Raw genomic sequence first — 20,199 nt, 5'->3', positions numbered from 1 at the left:
GTGGTTTTCCTCTTTTGTTCTGATTCTTCTTTCAAAACATGACTAGTGTGGAAATAAGTTTAACATGATTGTAATGTATATCCTATATCAGATTGTTTGCTGTCTTGGGGACGGGAGGGAATGGAGGGAAGAAGAACAATTTGGAACTCAAAATCTTACAGAAGTGAATGTTGAGGAGGCAGCTAGGTGGCACAGTGGATAAAGCACCAGCCCTGGATTCAGGAAGACCTGAGTTCAAATCCGGCCTCGGACACTTGACACTAGTTGTGTGACCCTGGGCAAGTCACTTAACCCCCATTGCCCAGCAAAAAAACCCCCAAAACAAAAATGAATGTTGAAAACTAAAAAATGAATAAATAAATACTATTGCTTATTTTTTTAAAAATACCTCCACAAATTGTTCTAGCTATCTCACATATCAATTCTTTTCTTGTATTCTTATTGTCTGGCCAATCTAAACCAATAACTGTTTCCTTGAGCTTCCATAAGCCTCCCCACCCCCACCTCCTTGCGTTTTCAACTGAAAATGATCCTTCTTTCTTCTAGCCTCTCCCAGACATTTATCACGAAATAATTTCCATTATAAATATCCGTGGGCTTGTCTTAGCCTCCCTAGTAGACCGTGACCTTCTTGAGGGTAGGGGAGCGTATCTTGTTTCGTCTCGGCATCCCCAATGTATTGTTTATAAGTAAGCGATTAATGACCGTCTATTGAATTGAAGCACATTTCTCATTCAATCACTTTGATGGGCCAAGTTCCGTGAAGTTCGATAGCTGCTCCTCTTCTTCCTTCTCCAACCCTCCCAAAGCCAGCGCTCCATCAGGGGTGATTTCTCATTGGCTGAAGCCTAGGCATCAATTTCTCCTTCACTAAGATAATGACTCTCCAGTCTCATCCTGTAAGCGGACACTGGACAGAAGCTACAAGCGAAAGGGGGCGGGGGAGTGGGGAAAGGGGGTTGTAAAGAGTGATGTCCCATAGGACAAACAAGAGGGGAGGAGCCAAGCATGGGCTGGGGGGGGGGGCGGGGTAGAACCTCCGCGTGGAGGGCTCCCGCTGAGCGCGCTTCCTGCTGGGAGTTGCAGTTCATCCCGCTGCAGGAGTTTCTGATTTCGGCCCTGCTTTGGGACTCCATCTCCCATCGGGCCGTGCGTGGGCCGCTCCCGCCCCGCCGGTTCATTGGCGTGGGCGTGGGCGCTCTCCAATTAGGGAGGGCTGTCCCGGGAGCCGAGTGGCTATCCCGCTGAGTGGCTTTGGGTGCGCTCAGAGTCCGCGCTCTCGGGGTCTCCGCTGGCCGCCGTCGGGCGCGGGGGCACCAAGGCATCTGGACGGCTGAGGACCGGCCCTGGGAGCGTACGCCGCCCGGCGCGCCCGCGGCGGCTCAGTCGCCGGTCCCCCGAGGACAGCGTGTCCGCAGCGGGGGTCCTCGGGCTGAATGCCGGCGTTCGCCCGAGCCACCGACCCCGCCGCTGCTGGTGGCCGCTGAGCCCCGCGGCGTGGGCCCCGCGCTCTCCAGCCTGCCCCTGCCCCGTGGACCGCGGCGCTCCCTCGGGGCTCGGATACCATGCTCCCCAGGCTCTTCAGCATGCGCGTCTGGGCGCCCGTGGGCGTCCTGACCTCGCTGGCCTATTGCCTTCACCAGCGCAAGGTGGCCCAGGCCGAGCTGCGCGCCGATCGGGGGCCGCCCGTCGCTGACCCCAAGCAGCTGCAGCTGAAGATGGTGCAGGTGGTGTTCCGCCACGGAGCGCGGACCCCCCTCAAGCAGCTCCCGCCGGAGCAGCAGGTAAGGGGGTGGGGAAAAGGGGAGGGGGCCGGCCGGGGACCACTCACTCGCAGAAGCCTTCGGTTTCCTCCCACTGCCGGCCATCCCGGGCGTCCAGGTGCGCCTGACAAGCGCTCGCCTTTGCACGTCTGTGCGTGCTTGGCTCCGGGACACTGGGCAGATTCCAGTGACCTGAGGATTGTGGACTTAAGCGGTATTTGCCAAGGAGGTGATAGAGGTCGCCTCGCTGAACTTGCAGGCCAAGAACGTCCTGGCTAAACTTGTCTGCATCCCTGTCTCACCCCATCCCCACCCCTACCTTGCTTTCCATTTTCTACCCAGTTTAATTCAAGTCAGCAAATAGTGTTTTAAAGTGTCCAGGGGAATCAGTGTGGCAAAATGGGGGGAAAAAACTAGATTCCAATCCCACCTCTGATGTTTACAACCCAGGTGATCTTGGGCAGGACACGTACGACTTCCTTGGGCCTCAGTTTCCTCGACTGTAAAGTGAAAGAGTTGGATTCAAGGGCTTTGCAAGCCCCTTTCCAACTCTGGGTCAAGGATCCTGTGGTCCCAAGATGCACAAAGCACTAACCCCAGGTACTGGGATGCAAAGGTAGATAAGAGATGGACCCCGCCATTAAATGAACTCCTAGTTTAAAGAAGTCCATGTCAGATAAGAACACGACTGAATAACTGATGGAGAGGTCCAAGATTGCTGTGAGTCCTCTGTAGATAGAGAGAGGACTTTTGCAGGAGGGTTGGGTGGGAAGATGTCAGGCATCTTAGAGGACATGGTGTCTTCCAGTTGGGCCATGAAGAAAGGAGTCTAATTGTTGGGGGTGGGGGAGGTGCATTAGAAAGGTGGATTATTCATTCAGACATCAGTGTGAAGAAAAGATTGGAGAAGGAAATAATAAAGAGGCTTCTCCAGGTGAGGAAAAGATGAGGCAGTATATATGGTGGAAGCGAAAAGGAATGAGGATGAATGCTTTAGGTATTGCAGAGCCAGAACTGATGGGATTTGGCAACTGATGAGCGCGAAGGGGAGGAAGATTATAAAATTACTCTAAAGTTATAAGCTTGCAGTGACCAGATGATACTCGTCTAAATAAGGTGAGGAAGGGACAAGGGTAGGCTGCCCAGTTTTGAAATTGATGAGTTTGAGGTTGCAGTGGGGTTTCCCCATGGAGAGAGATCCAGAAAAGTTAGAAATTCAGTCAAGGTCTGAAGGAGGATAGCTGGAGATCCTCCAAAACTGTAACTAAATCTCTGTATGAAACTCAAGTGACTGAGTCTAGGTGAATCCCCTTCTGTTTAAGGGGTGGGAGCAGAGTAAGAAGAGCAGCAGCCAGGTAGGTAGAAAAGCCTTGAAGATACTGGGACATGGGAACCAAGGGGGAAGTGTAGTAAAGGAGGGAATGCTGGACTTACAGGAGGAGAATAGGAACAGAAAAGAACTTTGGATTTTTTTATTGGAAGATTGATGAATAGGATCTGATTTTAGAAAGTAAGAACAGAAGGCATTGTGGCTTGGCGGATTGGGGTGGCTTCAGAAACAGGACAGACCTTGGTCCAAGTCCTGATTCTGACACACAGTGGCTGTGTAATTCTGAACAAGTCATTTAACTCTAGAGCCCCCCTGCCCACACACACGTCCCCCAAGCACCTTTAATACTATAAGGTGCCAACCCACAGTGGTGGAGGGAGTTTCCTTACCTGGGAATTCCCTATAACAATGAAATCACCAGTCAGGTTTTTTTCAATTCAATTAAAAAAAAAAGTTTTGAAGAAAGGAGACATTTTTAAAGGATTGGCAATTTTAAAAATCAACATTATGTCTATGAAAATCGAGAGCTTGTTTGGATAATTATAGACCAAAGAGCAACCTCTAGGAGTCATTTTCTTCATCAGCAGACTGGGGATAACAAACACTTGTATTTCCTGCTTCATAAGGTTATTGTGAAAGATACTTCAAACCATAAATCCTTGTACAAATAAATGACCAGGATTTTCATCATCAGAGGAGATGTGCCTGAAGCTGAGACACTTGTGTTCCTGTTGGGGTTGAGATACTCTGGGTGATGACCAATTTCTAGGGATCCTCCAGAAGTTCTCTAAGCCCAGTCAAATGGCTTGGACATGTTTCTGGGTTGGTCGACTTTTCAGTATTTTTTTTTTTCAGTATTGTTTTTATGCTTCAGAGTTTTCTCCCCAGCTGAGCACTGAGGCAGAGCATGGGGATGCTCTAGCATCCAAAAAATAAAGCATGCTATCCTTGACTGGCTTGTGGAGCCAGATTGCCATCCTTTATACCACCCTCTCCTGGACAGATGGATTCCAATGTCTCAAACTCTCCAAAGCCATATCCAGAACTCTTTAAGTATTTTCCTTCCAGTAAAAAAAAAAGCAGGGGGCAGCTAGGTGGCGCAGTGGATAAAGCACCCGCCCGGGATTCAGGAGGACCTGAGTTCAAATCTGGCCTCAGACACTTGACACTTACTAGCTGTGTGACCCTGGGCAAATCACTTTACCCTCATTGCCCTTCAAAAAAAAAAAAAAAAAGACTTACCTAAGCTCACATGGGTAGGAAGTAACAGAACAAGGATTCTGAACCACATCCTCCTACTCCAAATCTAGTGTTGTTTTCACTGAGCTATCCAACAAGTATGGTTATTTAGCTCATTTCTTGTTTGATATTTCAGGTATGCATAATTTATGTTTCTAGATAGCCTTTTTTTTTCAATTAACCAGAATTAATTTTATCCCCCTTCCATATCCCTCTCCACTCAAAAAAAAAAAGGCAAAAACAAAAGCCTTGAAACAAATATGCTTAGTTAAAAACAAATCCAGGAGTGACCATGTGGGGAAAGGAATGTTCCATTCCTCCTGTTGAGTCTTATTATCTCTCTAGTAGGAGGTGGGTGGATCTTTCCTAAGTTGCATGTGGACCAAAGGTTACCTCTTATTCATGCTTATATCACCTGGAGTGCTTAGCACTGTGCTGGGAATGCGGCTATTTTAATGAATGGAGGAAGCTGGAGTTAGAGGACAGTTTTGGAGATGGGAATTTGGGGAAGGAGGTTATCTGTATGGAGGTGGTTGTTAAAGCTGTAAAAATTGATGCATTCTCCAAGAGGTAGGGAGAACACAGAACAAAGCGGGGGGTCCAAAAACTGTTGGCCTTCTTTGAGGGGAGGGGGGAGAGGATTTGGTCCGAGACAGAAGAGAATGAGGTTGGGGTTCCATCACAGTAATCAAGGGAGGAAAGATTCCTCAAAGAGGAGAAAGGAGGGTGGGGGAGAGAAAAGATCTTGGCTTTCTCAAGGAGGGGGTGGTCCTTGGTCACAGTTAAGAGAAGAGGGATGGGAACCAGAGTGTAGAGGATTAAAGAGAGACGTCTAGTCCTTTAGTTTGGTGAATAAATAGAAGCAACAGATGAAAGTTACTTGTTCTACAGGCTTGATCAAGAGCGAAAAGGGGGAGGAGTGGGAGGTGACGTGGGGCAGCAGTGGTGTCATTGGGGCATGGCTTGGAACTGGGAGGGACCTTAGAGTCTGCTTTCCTGGTGAGAAGCTGGAGCTCCCCGGGCATGGCAGGTAGCAAGCAGTACAGCAGAGTCTTCCTGGCTTCAGGTCCAGTACTCTATCTACTGAACCATCCAGCTAAGCACTTAACAAGTTATTCCACTGATTCTCATAACAAAGGAGGAGCTCTATTATCCTTATAGTTGAGGAAAGTAAGGTAGGTAGGGGCTAATTGACTAGCCTAGGATCATATTGCTAATGTCAGGCTGAATTTGAATCCAGATCTTCCTGAATCCAGGAAGATGAGGTTTCCTGACTCCAGACCCAGCATGCTATCCACTGTACTACCTAGCTGCCTTTGCCCCCTCTCCCCACCCCTTCCTGAGTTCAAATCTGACCTCAGACACTTACTAGTTATGTGACCCTAGGCAAGTCATTTCATCCTATTTGCCTCAGTTTCCTTATCTGCAAAATGAGCTGGAGAAGGAAATGGAAAATCTTTCTAGTTTCTTTGCCAAGAAAACCCTAAATGGGGTCGTGGAGAGTCAGACAAGACTGAAACAAACTACAAGGCATCTAGCACAGTGCCTGGCACCTAGTAAGTGCTCATTTCCTTCTCTTGGCAGTTGGTCAGTATTTGGTGTGGGTGGCAGTGACAGTGCTCGCTTCCCTTGATGACTGTTATCCAGGCCGAAAGCAGGACTGCCCAGCATTGGTGCTCTCCATCCGGGAATGGGGGTGGTGCTAGTTGAGGTCTTGGCTGGAGTCTTGGCTTGCCTGGAAATGCTGCCTGCTGTCTCTCCCTTGGGTGCTTCGCCGTCAGTGCTCATCCAGGGCCAGAGTACATCTTTGCAGTGAGTTCTAGCTGGGAGATCTGGCCTAGTCCCTGTCTGTGCCTCAGATTTCCTTTATACAGGCTCCCCTCCTCCTCCTCCTTCCCGGAGCTTGCAGCAACATGACATGGTCCCTGTTGCTCTCCTGGAGTTCCCTGGAAAATGTGTCCTTTTCACAGCATCACGGTTTCCCTTATGACAGGTAGAGTGGGACCCCACTCTGTTGGAGATCCCTGCTCAAACTCTGTTTGATTACGTGGTAACTAATCTTGATGGTGGACCAAGACCTCCCTCTCCTTATGACAGTCAGTACGAACAGACCAAATTGAAGGTGAGCCACATTTCCTTGCCCGGGGACAGCTGGCCTGACGGGCTCCCGGCCTTTTTGTGCTGGCTAAGGTCTCAGTGGGCTCCCACTCTTTCCTTTCTTCCCTTCTCTCTCCCCACATCCTCCCTCTGCACCAGGGTGGCGTGTTTGCAGGACAGCTGACCAAGGTGGGAATGCAGCAAATGTTTGCCCTGGGAGAGAGGCTGAGAAGGAACTACGTAGAAGATGTTCACTTTCTCTCCCCAACGTTCAAGCCATTGGAGGTCACGTGAGTCCCTTGTAAAGTTGTACCTTCCTGAAGGTCTTATGCCTGTGAGACCCGGTCTGGTCCCTAAATCTCCCCTTCCCACCATCCACTGCCATCTCCTAACTACTCCGAAGTGGCCTCGTTGGGAGGATGTCTGGTGGTCACGTGTGATGGGATCCATGGTCGGGCGAGGACCAGTGCACAGGGAAGACATTTGACCTGGAGTGCCTCTCTCAATGGAGTCATCCCGCCAGGAAATCAGTAGGTCTTCCTAGCTTTACACTCCTCTTAAAAGGCTTTTTCCCCCTCAGTGTTCGATCTACTAATATATTTCGGAATCTGGAGTCTACCCGGTGTTTGCTCGCTGGACTTTTCCAACGCCAGAAAGAAGGTTAGAGCCTTAGCCCCAGGCCCTTAGCTGCTAAACATCTTGTTTGTCAGGCTTGCAGAACCCTCTGCTTTGCCTCCACGTCCTTTCCCTTCCCTTGTGCTTGGAGCCAAGGGAACGTTGCTCTTTGGCTGGCACCCTTGGTGCTGCTTGGCACTGTTTCCCTGCTAGGGTTGTCTGACCTCAGTCTTCAGTGCTCAGAGCATCCTGCAGAAGGGACAGGCCTGAGTGAGGGAAGGGTGGCAGAGGATGGGAGGGATGCCTCAGCTGGCCTGGGTAGAATCGGGCCTACAGTGGCTGCCTCGGGCTTGGATGGGCCTAATTGTGTGCCAGATGGGCCCACTGAGGGAAGCCAGTGTCTTCTCTTAATTCTCCCCCTGGGGATGACAGTTCATGGAATGTTGTTTATGTCAATGACATGATAATGAAATGAAGCTCAAACTCAGGTGAAATGTGATAGAAGGGGTAGAACTTTTCATTTTGGGGTCTGAGATTCAGATTCACTGTTACCCCCTGGCTAGGAAGTAAACCTGCCTATCATAGCTGCTCATCATAGAATCTGAGCACTGAAAAGGATACCAGAGGTCTCATGATTGAACAAACTTGACCAGGAATGAAGGAGATTGAGGGACAGGGTGGAGTTAGTTACTTGCCCAAGATCACACGGGTAGAACTCAAACTCAGGACATCTGACTCCAAACCCAACCATGCTTTCTTTCAAGGTGACATGTCCTTCCTGAGAATGGCTTCTAGCATGTAACTAGGTATTTAGTCTCGTTTTCAGTACATGAGGAGCTGCTTCTCAGAAGCACTGGGGGTGTTGTTGGGTCTGGGAGGGATTGTTCTCACCAGAGGCCTCCTCAGCCCAAGGTGGACCGAGTGCCAGGTTCTGTGTTGGGGAGGCGGCGCCCTTTCCGAGTTGCAAGTGTGAGAGGCAAAATGTCAAGATGGTGGTTATAGCCATTCTGTTGGTATCCCCTGCATTAGTGCCTTTTTATTGACCCCAAAGGGCTTCCTTTCTCTGGCTTGATGTTGTTGCCCTCCATTTAGTGAGTCTTGTGCTTGGGTAATGTAGAACAGTGGTACCTTCCACTTTTCCTTCCTCGACACCATCTCCCCTCCTTCCCTCTGCCCAGAACAGACTGACTGGAAGGTGGTAAGGGATAGCCTTTGGTTGTGACAGCAGGGCCTGTCCACCCTATGACTGGACTGTGGCTAGTGTCAAAAAGGTGTAACATCCTTGTGCTAAGAGTGGCCAACTTGGAATGAGTCACAACTTCTGGTTCCCTCATTGGCTCAGGAAGCTGATGTGCCCTTTGGAGGTCATGAGGCTCCGTAGACTTTGTATGCTTGCGATGCTTGATGTTCATGGGTTGGGCCTTGCAGAGACTGAGAAAGTGATGACAGCACAGAGTCAAGGGGGGTCTGCAGCTGATGCCCTGAAACCAGGAAGAGCTGGTGACTGAATTTTGCCCCTCACGGGCATGTCTGTGTAGCACTTCTTGACGTAACGTGACATTTTACACATGGCGAGCCCTGGGGCTCAGAGAGGGAGTCGCAGAGCTGGCGTGTAGAAGAGCTTCCTCTGGCCAAGTCCAGGCCTCTTTCTCCCATAGTGGTGCCCGTCCTTTCTGGGCTCTGCTCCAGTCCATGGGATGTGATTGGTCAGTTTGCCAAAAGCCTGTGGCCGTTGAATTCCCCACGTGACCCACAGCAGGTGAGATGTGCTGGGCAGCATGGTATCCTTCCTCTGGTTAGGTTGCCACGGAGAGGCCGTGCCCGTGTGGGATGGGGATTTAGGCAATCCTCTCTCGTCTGGGAGTCGTCCTCTGCCTAGGCCTCGTGGGAGAAAAGGAGGTTTCTCAGACCGCAAGAGGCAGGCTGCCAAATGGATGCGAACGCTGCCTGTACCTGGGCAAGATGGGAAGAGGTGGTGCTAACATCTTCTCCCACCTGTTCCCCCAGGACCAGTCGTCATCCTCACTGATGAAGCCAACTCTGAAATCCTGTACCCCAACTACCAGAACTGCCACTCCCTGAGACAGATGGTCAGGTGAGTGCCCTCCCCTCCCTCCCTGTGCTCTGAGTACCTCTGAAATGTCCCCTACCAGGAGAACGCTGCAATCCCCAGTCTCAGCTAATCAATCAGCAGATGTTTATAAAATGTCTACCATGTGCCAGGCATTGTGCTACATGCTGCAGATATGAAGCAGGCCCCGTCTTCAAAGAGTTTATATTGTCAGAAAAAAAAATAGAGTCATTTATATGTTTTTTGGATATTTATTTATATATATTTAACATATAAATGTATGTGTATGGGATCATATATAGAAGTATCAAAATAACCATACCTATAGGGATTGTGTAGTGTATATACATATGTGTGTGTGTGTATATATATATCTATACATACATACATATAATTGTACATATAATTATATAAAAATACGGTTGGGCTTCTCAAGCCTTTGGGTGGACAAGGGCTGGCTTTCTAATCAGGGGCAGTGGAAAATCTCTTAAGTTTAGACCATCTGAGGGACTTCACTATAGTAAGTTTGCAAAGGGACCGTTGCCCACCCGATGAGGATTAGGGATCCTAATAGCCTTAAAGTCAGCAGTACAAGAGCCAAGAAACTTCTTATACCAAACAGAAAAGGATCATGGGACCATAGAACCTTCAAGCTGAAAGGGACCTTAGAGACACGGAAGCCTCAAGAAATGAAGTGACCGGGCCAGTGTTGGCCATAGATAGTGACAGAGGCTGAATTTGAATCCAAATGCTTTGTCAGTTTTCCATTCTGATAGCACGTTAAATGTTCACCCAGTGCCGGGGCCCTAGAGATGCAGAGATGATAGGGCACCGGCCGAATTCTTAAGGATCCTGAGGGGAGGGAAGAGTCAAAGGTGACCTCGGGCCATTTTATTTCTAGCATGGTAGAAAGTGGTATGGTCTAGTGGCTCTTCCTCCTTGTCGAAAGTGTTTATGAGGTTAAAAGCGGTGGGAACTTTACAGAGTAAGAACAGCTTAGGTCATTCAGTCATGGGCTCATAGACCCAGAGTTCAAAGGGAGTTTGGACATTCTTGAGTCTAGCCCCTTCCTTTTCCAGATAAGGAAACTGGTACCCAGAGGAGTCAAATGACTTACCCAGGGTCACCCGGCTGGTAAGCATCTGAGTTGGGATTTTAATTCAGCTCTTCCTGACTCCCAAGGCCAGTGCTTTGTGCATTATACCACATTGCTTTTCATTTTTTTGTTAAAAAAGTGGTCTGATTTACACTTATCCCATTTGAACCTAGGAGGCAGGATGGACAGATTGATTTTTCTGGGGGGAGGGAGGGTGAGGCAATGAGGGTTAAGTGACTTGCCCAGGGTCACACAGCTAGTAAGTGTCAAGTGTCTGAGGCCGGATTTGAACTCAGGTTCTCCTGACTCCAGGGCCAGTGCTCTATCCACTGCACCACCTAGCTGCCCCCAGATCGATCTTATTGTTCCCACCTCACCCAGAAGGTAGGGACGTTTTCATTTTTGCCTTTTCTGTCCTTGGTGCAGAGTATGGTGCCTGGCTTGTAGTTGCCATTAACTAAAATAAGTATTGAATTGGATGAGAAAGCTGAGGTTTAGGAAGGGCACCCAAGGTCACCCAGATGCTCAGACGTAGGATCATAGATTTAGAACTGGAAGAGCCCTTAGGGGCCAAGTCCAACCCCCTCATTCCATGGGTAAAGTGACTGGCCTGGGGACACTTGGCTGCCAGGTGTCTGAGGTGGGGATTTGAACCCAAGGCTTCCTGATCCAAAGTCCAGCACCGAGTCTGAATACCCCTGTGCCTTACTGCATGCTAGAACCACGGCTGGAACCAGCCTCCTCTGCCTCTGAATCCCATTATTGTTTTTTTGTTTTGTTTTGTTTTTTGGGTTTTTTTTTTTGCAGGGCAGTGAGGGTTAAGTGACTTGCCTAGAGTCACACAGCTAGTAAGTGTCAAGTGTCTGAGGCAGGATTTGAACTCAGGTCCTCCTGAATCCAGGGCCAGTGCTTTATCCACTACACCACCTAGCTGCCCCTGAATCCCATTATTCTTTACATGCCACCACAGTACCCTTCCTCAGGGATTATTTATGGACTTGTCTGAGTCAGTGCAGTAAAGCTGAGAGAGTTTCTTGGTACAAGAGACCTGGGTTCTAGTCCTGGCCCTGCCGCCAAAGGACCTGCAGAAGTGACTTCCTCCCTCTTTGAGCCCCAGTTCCCTCATCTGTGAAAAGGGGCTCATGACCTCAGCTGCCTCAGTTGTTTTGAAGATCACGTGAGATTGTGGACGTGGAAGCGCTTTGCTACCCAAGTGTAAGGGGAGACGGTGATGCTGCTGCCTTGTAGAGTGCTTTGTACGGACTGATTCTCAAGGTTTTCCCCAAACCCTCTCATTTAGTCTTTTTTTTTTTTTAATAATCACTTTACATTTATTTGGTACTTTAAAATGCACAAAGTATTTTACGTAAACTATCCCATTTCATTCTGACAACAAGCCTCAGAAATATAAAATGTGATTATTATTAACCACATTTTACTGATTAGAAAACGCTCTTAGAGAGTTTAACTACCTTTTCAGAGGACACATAGATCTTAAGTGGTAGAGCTGGCATTCAAACCCAGGTGATTCCAAGTACAGTCGTCATTCCATGACACCCACCACCCTCACAGAAGTGTTCTATTAGCAAATGGAGACGGATTCTGAAACGGAAACACCTGCACCACTTTTAGCCATCTGTTTGTTGTACAAGAGTAGAGGTAGAAGAAAAAATATATCTGACTCAATTTCATTTGACGAACTTTTTTTAACATCTAAGTTTTCAAATCTTTGGTTTTTGGGGAAAAGAATATAGATCAGGAATTGTTCATATGAACTAAGAGAAGTTCTTGTGCCTATAACATGGTCCACTTGCATTTGTAAAATCAAGGATAGGTTTAATGTCTTCTCTTTATTCAATTTTCCTTATTCCATTTATGATCCCATAAAGTTGTCTATATCATCCATGTTTAGCCCAAGTCTGGGCTTGGTGTTACAATCTGCTGCAACTAGGCAAGGCTAAATACTGTATTACTAGCAGTAAATTAATAAAATATTATATAATATAATAATAAGTCACTGTGTTATTAATATTTTTTAAAAGATAAGTTTATATAAGGTCAAGTCTCATGAAATGCTTTACCAAAATCTAAGTCAACTGTCTCTCCAGTATCCACATGATCTCCCAGTCAAACAAGGAAATAAGATTAATGTGGTTATTTAGTATTGGAGAAACTCTTTGATATAGGGAGGAAGTCTTGGTGTGCCTGGTTCCCAGGCCCAGGGGGTAGGTAATGCACCCAGGAAGTTAGGAATGAAGGCTAGGTGTCCTGACTCCCAGGCTGGTGTGGCCTTGGCTCCTGTCCAGAGCCAGAGATAGACCTTATAGCTCCCCTGGTCCACCAGCCCCCACCCCCTGTTACAAAGGAGGAAACTGAGGCTCTGAGTAGACGGACCCAGAGGTAGCGAGGAAATAAGTAGCAGAACCAGAATGGGGACCCAATTCTCCTGACTCTTCTCTCCAGGTTCTTATTCTCGCTTATTCACTCCAACAATGGTCAGTCACTCCTTCCCCTCAGTGGGTAACATGGGAGAAGGCGTGTGATGGCTCCTTTCTTTTTCCTCGACAGGGTCAGGAGGCTGACGGCCTCCATGCAGCCGGGCATCTCGGAGGATTTGAAAAAGGTACAGGAAGAGATGGGCATAGACAGGAGCAAAGATGTGGACTTCTTCCTTCTCTTAGACAATGCGTTAGCAGAGAAGGTGAGTGTGGGCTTCCCCTGGAATTACAAAGTCTCTGCTTTGGAAGGAATCTCAAGGGGATCCAGTTGATCCCCTCGCCCATCACAGAGATCTTCTTTACAGGATCCCTGATGGGCTATCCTCTCGTTTCTCCTTAAATACTTCTGGTAACAGAGGGCTTGCTACTTTTCAAGGCACCATTTGAATTCTAGTTTTTAGAAAATCCTTCAACTGTCTCACATTTGATTTGGTTTCTAAGACCTCCCAATCTTTATTTTTTTTTTTTTGCGGACACATTTTAGGGGATCGGTATCCCTTTTAAAATGGGGCACCCAGTTCTTCCCATCCTCTGGACAGATGCACCCCTGACATTGGTTTGGTGCTGAGGAGAAAGGCTAGAACACACACCTGGAGGGGCTCAGGTCCCAGACTTGACTTTTCTTACTGAAACTGTAGACATCCGGTCCAATCTCTACTTTGCAGATAAGGAGACTAAAGCCTGGAAAGGCTAAGGGGTTGACTTGCCCAAGGTAGCGGGCAGGCTTCCTGGCATTGTCTTTCCTTGCACTGGCTTGGAGCTATTGCTTGACCGTGACTTGACAGGGAGCCTCAGGTAAATACCCCATGGTTCAGTACAGCCATAAGCACTGTCCTACCAGTGACAACAGCCCCGGGGCATCCGGATTCTATATCTCAAGTATGTTTTATGCTCTCCATCAGTCAATCAACAGGCAATTGTTCAGTGTTCACAATATGCTGGGCACCAGGCGCGTGGGAACCGAGTTTACAAGGGAGCTTACAAATGGTCGTGCTGAAAAGTCAGTGTTGGAGCCAGGATTCCCAGCAGCCCAGGCCTTCTGACATTAGGACAGCCCTCTACATGACTCTACTTGGGCAAAGGGAGGGAAGAGAGAGGCCTTTAGTCCAGGTGTGTGTGGGCGTAGGGCAGGAGCCAGTGTCCTTCCTGGATGATGGTAACTAGAATGGTAATAAAAGCCATGTGGTCTCAGGATGGAGGCCCAGCCTAGCTAGGTCTGTATCAGTGCTCTAGCCCCTCCCTTCTTTAAGGCCCCCATCCTTTCAGATAGGAAACTGGAAGGATTCCTCTCTTTCTTGGCATCCATTTCCCTAAGGGAATTATTCCTAAAGAGATTGGGGTAGAGAAGTTTACAGTCCTGTCCCAGCCGACTCACCCAAACTCTATGTGTGCAGACATTTTATTTTTTTATTTTTAAACTTTTTTTGTGTGTGCTGGGCAATGAGTGTTAAGCGACTTGCCCAGGGTCACACAGCTAGTAAATGTCAAATGTCTGAATCCGGATTTGAACTCAGGTCCTCCTGAATCCAGGGCGGTGCTTTATCCACTGCACCACCTAGCTGCCCCCGTGTACAGACATTTTAGAGCCTAAACAAAGTTGGCACCTGGATCAAACTAACAAAAGGAAGCAAGACTAGCTTCCTTGCAGCCAGCTCTGGTGTGTAGGGTAGTGAGGGGGTGTGGTGAATGGACAGAGTGCTGGGAAGACCTGGGTTCAGATCCAGCCTCAAGCACTAGCTGTGTGACCCTTGGCAAGATACTTAACCTGTTTGCCTCAATCCACCGGAGAAGGAAATGGCAAACCTTCCAGGCCCTTTGCCCGGAACACCCCCAATGGGGTCACGAAGAATCGGACACGACTGGACAACAAAAGCTCTTTTGTGTTGCCGGCCCAAGCCGTGTCACTCGCTCTTAGCACTTCTCTTCCAGGCTTTTCTAGAGGTGTGAGCCAAATACAGATCTTTCTGGCCTCTCCCTTCCCCACCTCCATGAAGCCATCCCCAGTTTCCTCCCCTGCCCCCATTATACTCCTTCTCCCTCAGATGCAGAGACCTTTGTTTCCCACTTCTCTAGTACAGAGTAATATGTGGTATCTTTGTGCATGTCCTGGCCCCTGGCTGAAACATGGGCTCCCTAATGGGGGACTGAGTCCTGCTTCTCTTGGCTCTATAGTTCTCCCCTCCTTGTGGGCGAGGGGTGAACATTTATTCTACACAATTAAATTAGCTGCCTGGCAGGCTCCCCGGGAAGGTTTAGAAAAAATCTGTGGATTCAGTCATTCCTCAGCTATCGAAGGGATGCCCCGAGGGGTTCAAAGAAAAAAGAACGTGGGCCCTATAGCTGCCAAGACAACTATATAACTAGGGCTCGGCCGGGCCCCAGGAAGGTACTTGGGTGCTCAGAGGAGGGAGGAGAGTCCTTGGGTGTCTGAGCTCAGTTGTTTGTCAGGGGTAATGGGGTAGTGAAGAGCACTGGGCTGGGAGTTGGGACCTCTCAGTTCCGCCCTGGACCTGCGGTGCAGCTCTTGGTAAGACACCTAGCCTTTCTGTGTCTCAGCTCCCTCCCCTTGCCTATAATTAAAAGAGATGGATCAGAGGATCGCTGAGGTGTCCTTTGGTGCTTAGCACAGTGCCTGGCATATAGTAGTCACTTAATCCATGTTGACTGATTGATCGATTGATTGGATTCTGCCTTTTGGACCTGAGTTCTAAGTCTGCCTCTGATACAAAATAGCTCTAAGTCTTTGGGGAGCTCACTTGGCCTCCTTGGGACTTAGGCTCCTCTTCTCTAAGATGAGGCGGGTCAGACTAGCTGGCTCCTGAGGTCTCTGTTATCCGGCAGACTATGCAGGCATAACCCGGGCAGGGGGAGGTAGGAGAGGGCATTTCCAGGGAAGGCAGCAGAGTTCACAATCCCTTGGTGTGTTCGGGAATAGCATGGTGTTCAGTCTGGTTGGAAGGAAGGGTTGTCATGGGGCCCAGGGAGGGAGGACCGTGAATTGTAGGCAGGGGATTTGGGTTTTCTTCACGGGCTTTATTTGGTGCCTTCTGCCTGGAGACCAGGCAGGAAATACTCCTTTTTAACTGCATTCATGGCCTTTTCAGGTTCACGGGCTCCCCAGTTGCCCCATGCTAAAGAAATTCACACAGATGATTGAGCAGAGAGCTGTTGACACAGCCCTCTACATCCTGGGGAGCAGAGACAGGTGAGGCATCCCCCTCTGAGCTTTCTCAGACCCGGAGGGCAGGGAGGGGTGACAGTTTCAATCAGTGACCCAGCAGATGCACCCTATGCAGGCAGAAAAGCTGAGGCTGCTGCATCCAGGCCAGGACACACAGGCCTCAGATGCCCAGGCTTCAGCCCTGAGTGTTGCCTGCAGAGTCAAGCATGATGGGAAGCAATGGTGTATCAGCTCCTGCTGCTCAGCCACTTTTCTTGGTTTGAAGTCCAAGAGGCAAGGTGGGTGTTCTTGCAACCCCCCAGGGATCTCCATAATGGGGGTCTGCCTTTAGAAACTCAGAATTAGGGGGGGACCTTGACTAGGGGTCCTCCAGCCTCTGCCTGAAGACCTCTGGGGTGGGGAACTCACTACCTGCAGAAGTGCCCTGGACCACTTTGGAATGATGCTCATTTCCCTTTACAGTGAGCCACCTTCTGTGTCCCTGTTGTTTCTGCTCACTGGTCCTAGTTCTGCCCTGGTCAGCCCTGTGGGACCAAGCAGAACAGTCTGATTATCCCTCCACCACTGCCAAGCCTTCTGTTCTCTGGGGGAGACGGCCACAGTTCCTTCGGTTGATCTCAGAAGGCCACCTGGTGCACATCCCCTCACGGTCTTGATCACCTTCTTAATATCGGTGTCCTTCCTAAAACGGGGTGTCTAGAGCTGACCAGACTGTCTCTTCTCCAGTTATGGACACAGTGATGGTGCACCCCAATATCTAATTGGCTTTTTGGCGGCCATGCCTGCTGTTGACTCGTCTTGAGCCTGCGATGTGCTGAAAACCTCTGCTCCTCTTCCCATGAGCTGCTATCTAGCTGTGTCTCCTTCATCCAAAGCGCCGTTGATTTCTTTAACCTGAGCATCAGAGTTTACATTTATTCCTATTAGATTTACCCCATTGCTCCCTGTCTGTCATCCGCTATGCTGGCCTCGTTAGCAATTTTCCTATTTCTGACAGTAATAATATGAACTGGTCTTCCCAACTAAAGAGTCTGAGGCTGTGGGTCATCAGGAAAGCAGCAGGAAGACGAATGGGGAGAGAATCATAAGATTTAGTGTTTCAAGAAGCATCATAGTCTGTTACATAAAAATAACAGCAATCACACACCCTCCCTCCTCTCTGGGAGCAGTGTGTCCCCTTCTGCTTCCCCAGCCCCAGTCACTGAAGACTAACGGTGGTTTCAGACTTGCCAGGCTGGGCTCTGCCCTTGGCTCACACTCCTCTGCTCGTGAAGTGCCCCTTCCACCTCTCCCAGGCCCGGGTCACCCTTCTTTCTCTTCTCCCTTTGTCTGTCCATGGTCCTCGACTTGTTCACCTCCCAGAACCATCTCAAAGGCTCCCCCTCTCGCCCTGACCCTGCCTTTACTCCACGTCCTGTTGGCACATCTGGATCCCATTTCCACGTCGCCTGGAATATGTGATCTTGGCAGGACCTTGGAAATCACACACGGTCCATTGTTCCCAGAGTCTCGCCAGGATCTCGGGTGCTGCTTGCCTTCTTGCTTGTCCATACGCTGACTTAGGATTATTTTTTACAATTTCTCTGGGTAACCTCCCCAGCCAGGGTCATTTAGGTCCAGTATCATTTCTCTACATCATCTTCTGTCTCACTTCCATGGCCCTAACCCTGAGTGTGGCCCTCAGTAAGCCATTGACCAATGCACCCTCCTCCTGCACTTCCCGCCTCTTCCCCGGCTCTCGGCCCGAGCTGCCTCTTCTATCCCAGCTCTCCCCCTACTCACTCTTTAATCTCAGGACTAGAACCAGCACTGCTTTGAAGGACCCTCCCCCCCAACAGGAAAAGCATCTGTCATTCCTTTCCATTGCTGAGAGTAACGCAGGTCTGTCTCTAGGCCCTGGCTGATTTGGGGGCTATGAGCTTTTTGGAAGAAGTTGATGCCCTGTCTTTGTGTATTTCCCGGTAATGTACACACCACATTAAGCACTCCAGGCACTCGTACATTATGGACTTGCCTCCTTCCTAGGGAAGGACTTCAGATGTCAGTCGGCCCCATCCTCTACACCCTACAGAACAACATGCTACAAGTGGTGAACCCATCTACTCCACCCAGAAACACCAGGTATCTAGGAAAGTTGTGGCGTGTCTCTGGGATACTGGGACCCCAAACTGGGCGGCAGAGGGGTGGGTGGATCAGGGAGGAGGAGAAGTTTGGGAACACAGTGGTGGAAGATGGAGGCCGAGCTGTTAGGAACCAGTAATAAAGAGCACCCCAAACCCTCCAGTCCCCCTAAAATAGGCCAAGGTAGCCTGCTGGGCGGGCGGCTTTCCTCATTATTACCTTTGCTCTGGATCAGGTTGGATTCCCCTGGGTCTGGATCAATTCTGCAGAGATCCATTTCCCTGGTTGTCCCCAAGGTCGTGAGCATCAGAGGTTTCTTCCGAAACTCTTTCTTACAGAAAGCTCTATCTCTACGCCACCCATGACGTAACCCTCATGCCCCTCCTGATGACCCTGGGGATCTTTGACCACAAGTGGCCCCCCTATGCTGCAGACCTGACCATGGAACTCTACCAGCACCAGGAGTCCAAGAATTGGTTTGTTCGACTCTCTTACAATGGCAAGGTGAGTCCTCTTGGGGAGCATCTTGGGGCCAGTCAATCTGTGGGCCTGGGTGGAATGCTGTAGCTAACTCCCCTTCCCTGCACGGTGCATTCAATCCATCCAAAGATAGAGTGAAGCCAGGCTCCTGAATCCCACTGTATCACTTTGTCACATAGGGGAAAGCTTGGGGAAAGGAATGAGGCAATGTGGTATAGAATCTGGAGTCAGAGATCCTGTTTTCGAATTCTTTTTCTCTGCCTTGCTTATGTGGCTTCAGGCAAGTCATCCAACCTCTCTGGGTCCCCCATTTCTAAGCTGAGAAATGAGGGGACTTGACTTAATTGCCTTTTTTTTTTGCGGGGCAATGAGGGTTAAGTGACTTGCCCAGGGTCACACAACTAGTACGTGTCAAGTGTCTGAAGCTGAATTTGAACTCAGGTCCTCCTGAATCCAAGGCCAGTGCTTTATCTGCTGCGCCACCTAGCTGCCCCGACTTAATTGCTTTTACAGTCCCATCTAGCTCTAACCCTATCCTATCCAGTTCCTATCTCAGCTCTGCTACAAACTCATTCAAGGACACTTGGCCCAGCGTGCCCTTCCTCTTGTATGTGTGCCTCCTGGGAACAGCAACACATGCTGTCCCATGGGACCCACGGGGAGGCGCCCTAGTAACCGGACCTTTGGCCGGTGATGGAGCAATTATGCCAATCTCTGGAGCATTTTGGGTGTTACAGAGTGTGTGTCCCAGGAACTGGGAGTACTTCGGGGGTGGGGAAAGAGGACATCATTGAACCCAGCCCATATATGAATCTGGGTATCTTGAGGCCCTACAGCATAGGCACTCGAGAATATTTGAATCAGTGGTTCCATGGTTGTCTTGCCACTTTGCTATATACACCTCACACCCTCGAGTGTTAGCCAGCCTCTCAAAACTGTGCCATCCCCAGTGGCAACTGTTCCATGGGCCTCAGTACTCTTCCTGGGTTCTTTTTTTTCCTTTTTCCTACAGGAACAAGTGGTGAAAGGGTGTGCAGCAGGGTTCTGTCCCCTGGAAGAGTTTTTGAATGCACTGTCACCTTACACTGTGAGCCCAGAAGAATACACCACACTCTGCTCACAGCCAGCAAATGTAGGCATTGGAAATGACAAGTGATCAGATGGTACACCTGTGGGAGGCTGATTTTTAAATAAAGACCTGTTTGCATAAACATCTGGGGCTCTGTGTATGTTTGAGTGGAGATCATAGAGATTATTAAATCCCAAGGTGCTTCTCTTGTGAATGAGTGAAATATAGGAAACGTTTTTGAGTGTCTCTTCTATGTAGAGCACTGTGAGGAGAGATGTAGAGTCTAGCTAAGATACAACCCTGCCTTCATGGAGGTTACACTTGAGTAAGGAGATAGGACCTGTACCCAGGTAATCCTCCTTCAACATACTAAGGTTCTGTGATTTCAACTTTCGTTGTGAATGGACCTCTGCCAATGCAAGTTGCAACCCTCTATACTTCATAGAAAACTGTGCAGGAGTTGCTGTAGTTCCAAAACAAGTTGAACCCCAAACCCTTTTGGGGAGCTCTCCACCCTTCACTTAGGTCCCCACAACACCAAATTTACTCGAACTGTCCAGCTTAGTTGGACCTGCTCTGGGCTCTTTCGATGTAGACTTTGAGAATTCAAGGTCACCTCAATGTCACAATGACCTAATA

General features: G+C 49.1%; 1 protein-coding gene across 1 annotated transcript; it reads left to right on the top strand.

Annotated features, from left to right (window-relative positions):
• Positions 1 to 1,199: 1,199 nt before the first annotated feature.
• Positions 1,200 to 19,704, top strand: ACP6 (acid phosphatase 6, lysophosphatidic). The gene is made up of 10 exons (XM_043999755.1): positions 1,200 to 1,784; positions 6,326 to 6,454; positions 6,589 to 6,719; positions 7,010 to 7,089; positions 9,052 to 9,139; positions 12,780 to 12,912; positions 15,814 to 15,914; positions 17,916 to 18,011; positions 18,350 to 18,515; positions 19,504 to 19,704. Exons 1-10 carry the CDS (start codon positions 1,566 to 1,568, stop codon positions 19,645 to 19,647), a joined length of 1,287 nt encoding a protein of 428 aa, XP_043855690.1. The 5' UTR covers positions 1,200 to 1,565; the 3' UTR covers positions 19,648 to 19,704.
• The last annotated feature ends 495 nt before the right edge of the window (positions 19,705 to 20,199 follow it).

This window comes from Dromiciops gliroides, chromosome 4 (genome assembly GCF_019393635.1).
Source record: "Dromiciops gliroides isolate mDroGli1 chromosome 4, mDroGli1.pri, whole genome shotgun sequence".
In the NCBI taxonomy this organism is placed as follows: domain Eukaryota; kingdom Metazoa; phylum Chordata; class Mammalia; order Microbiotheria; family Microbiotheriidae; genus Dromiciops; species Dromiciops gliroides.
The sequence above is the reverse complement of the archived record's forward strand: the minus strand, read 5'-3'. Positions and strand labels throughout refer to the sequence as shown.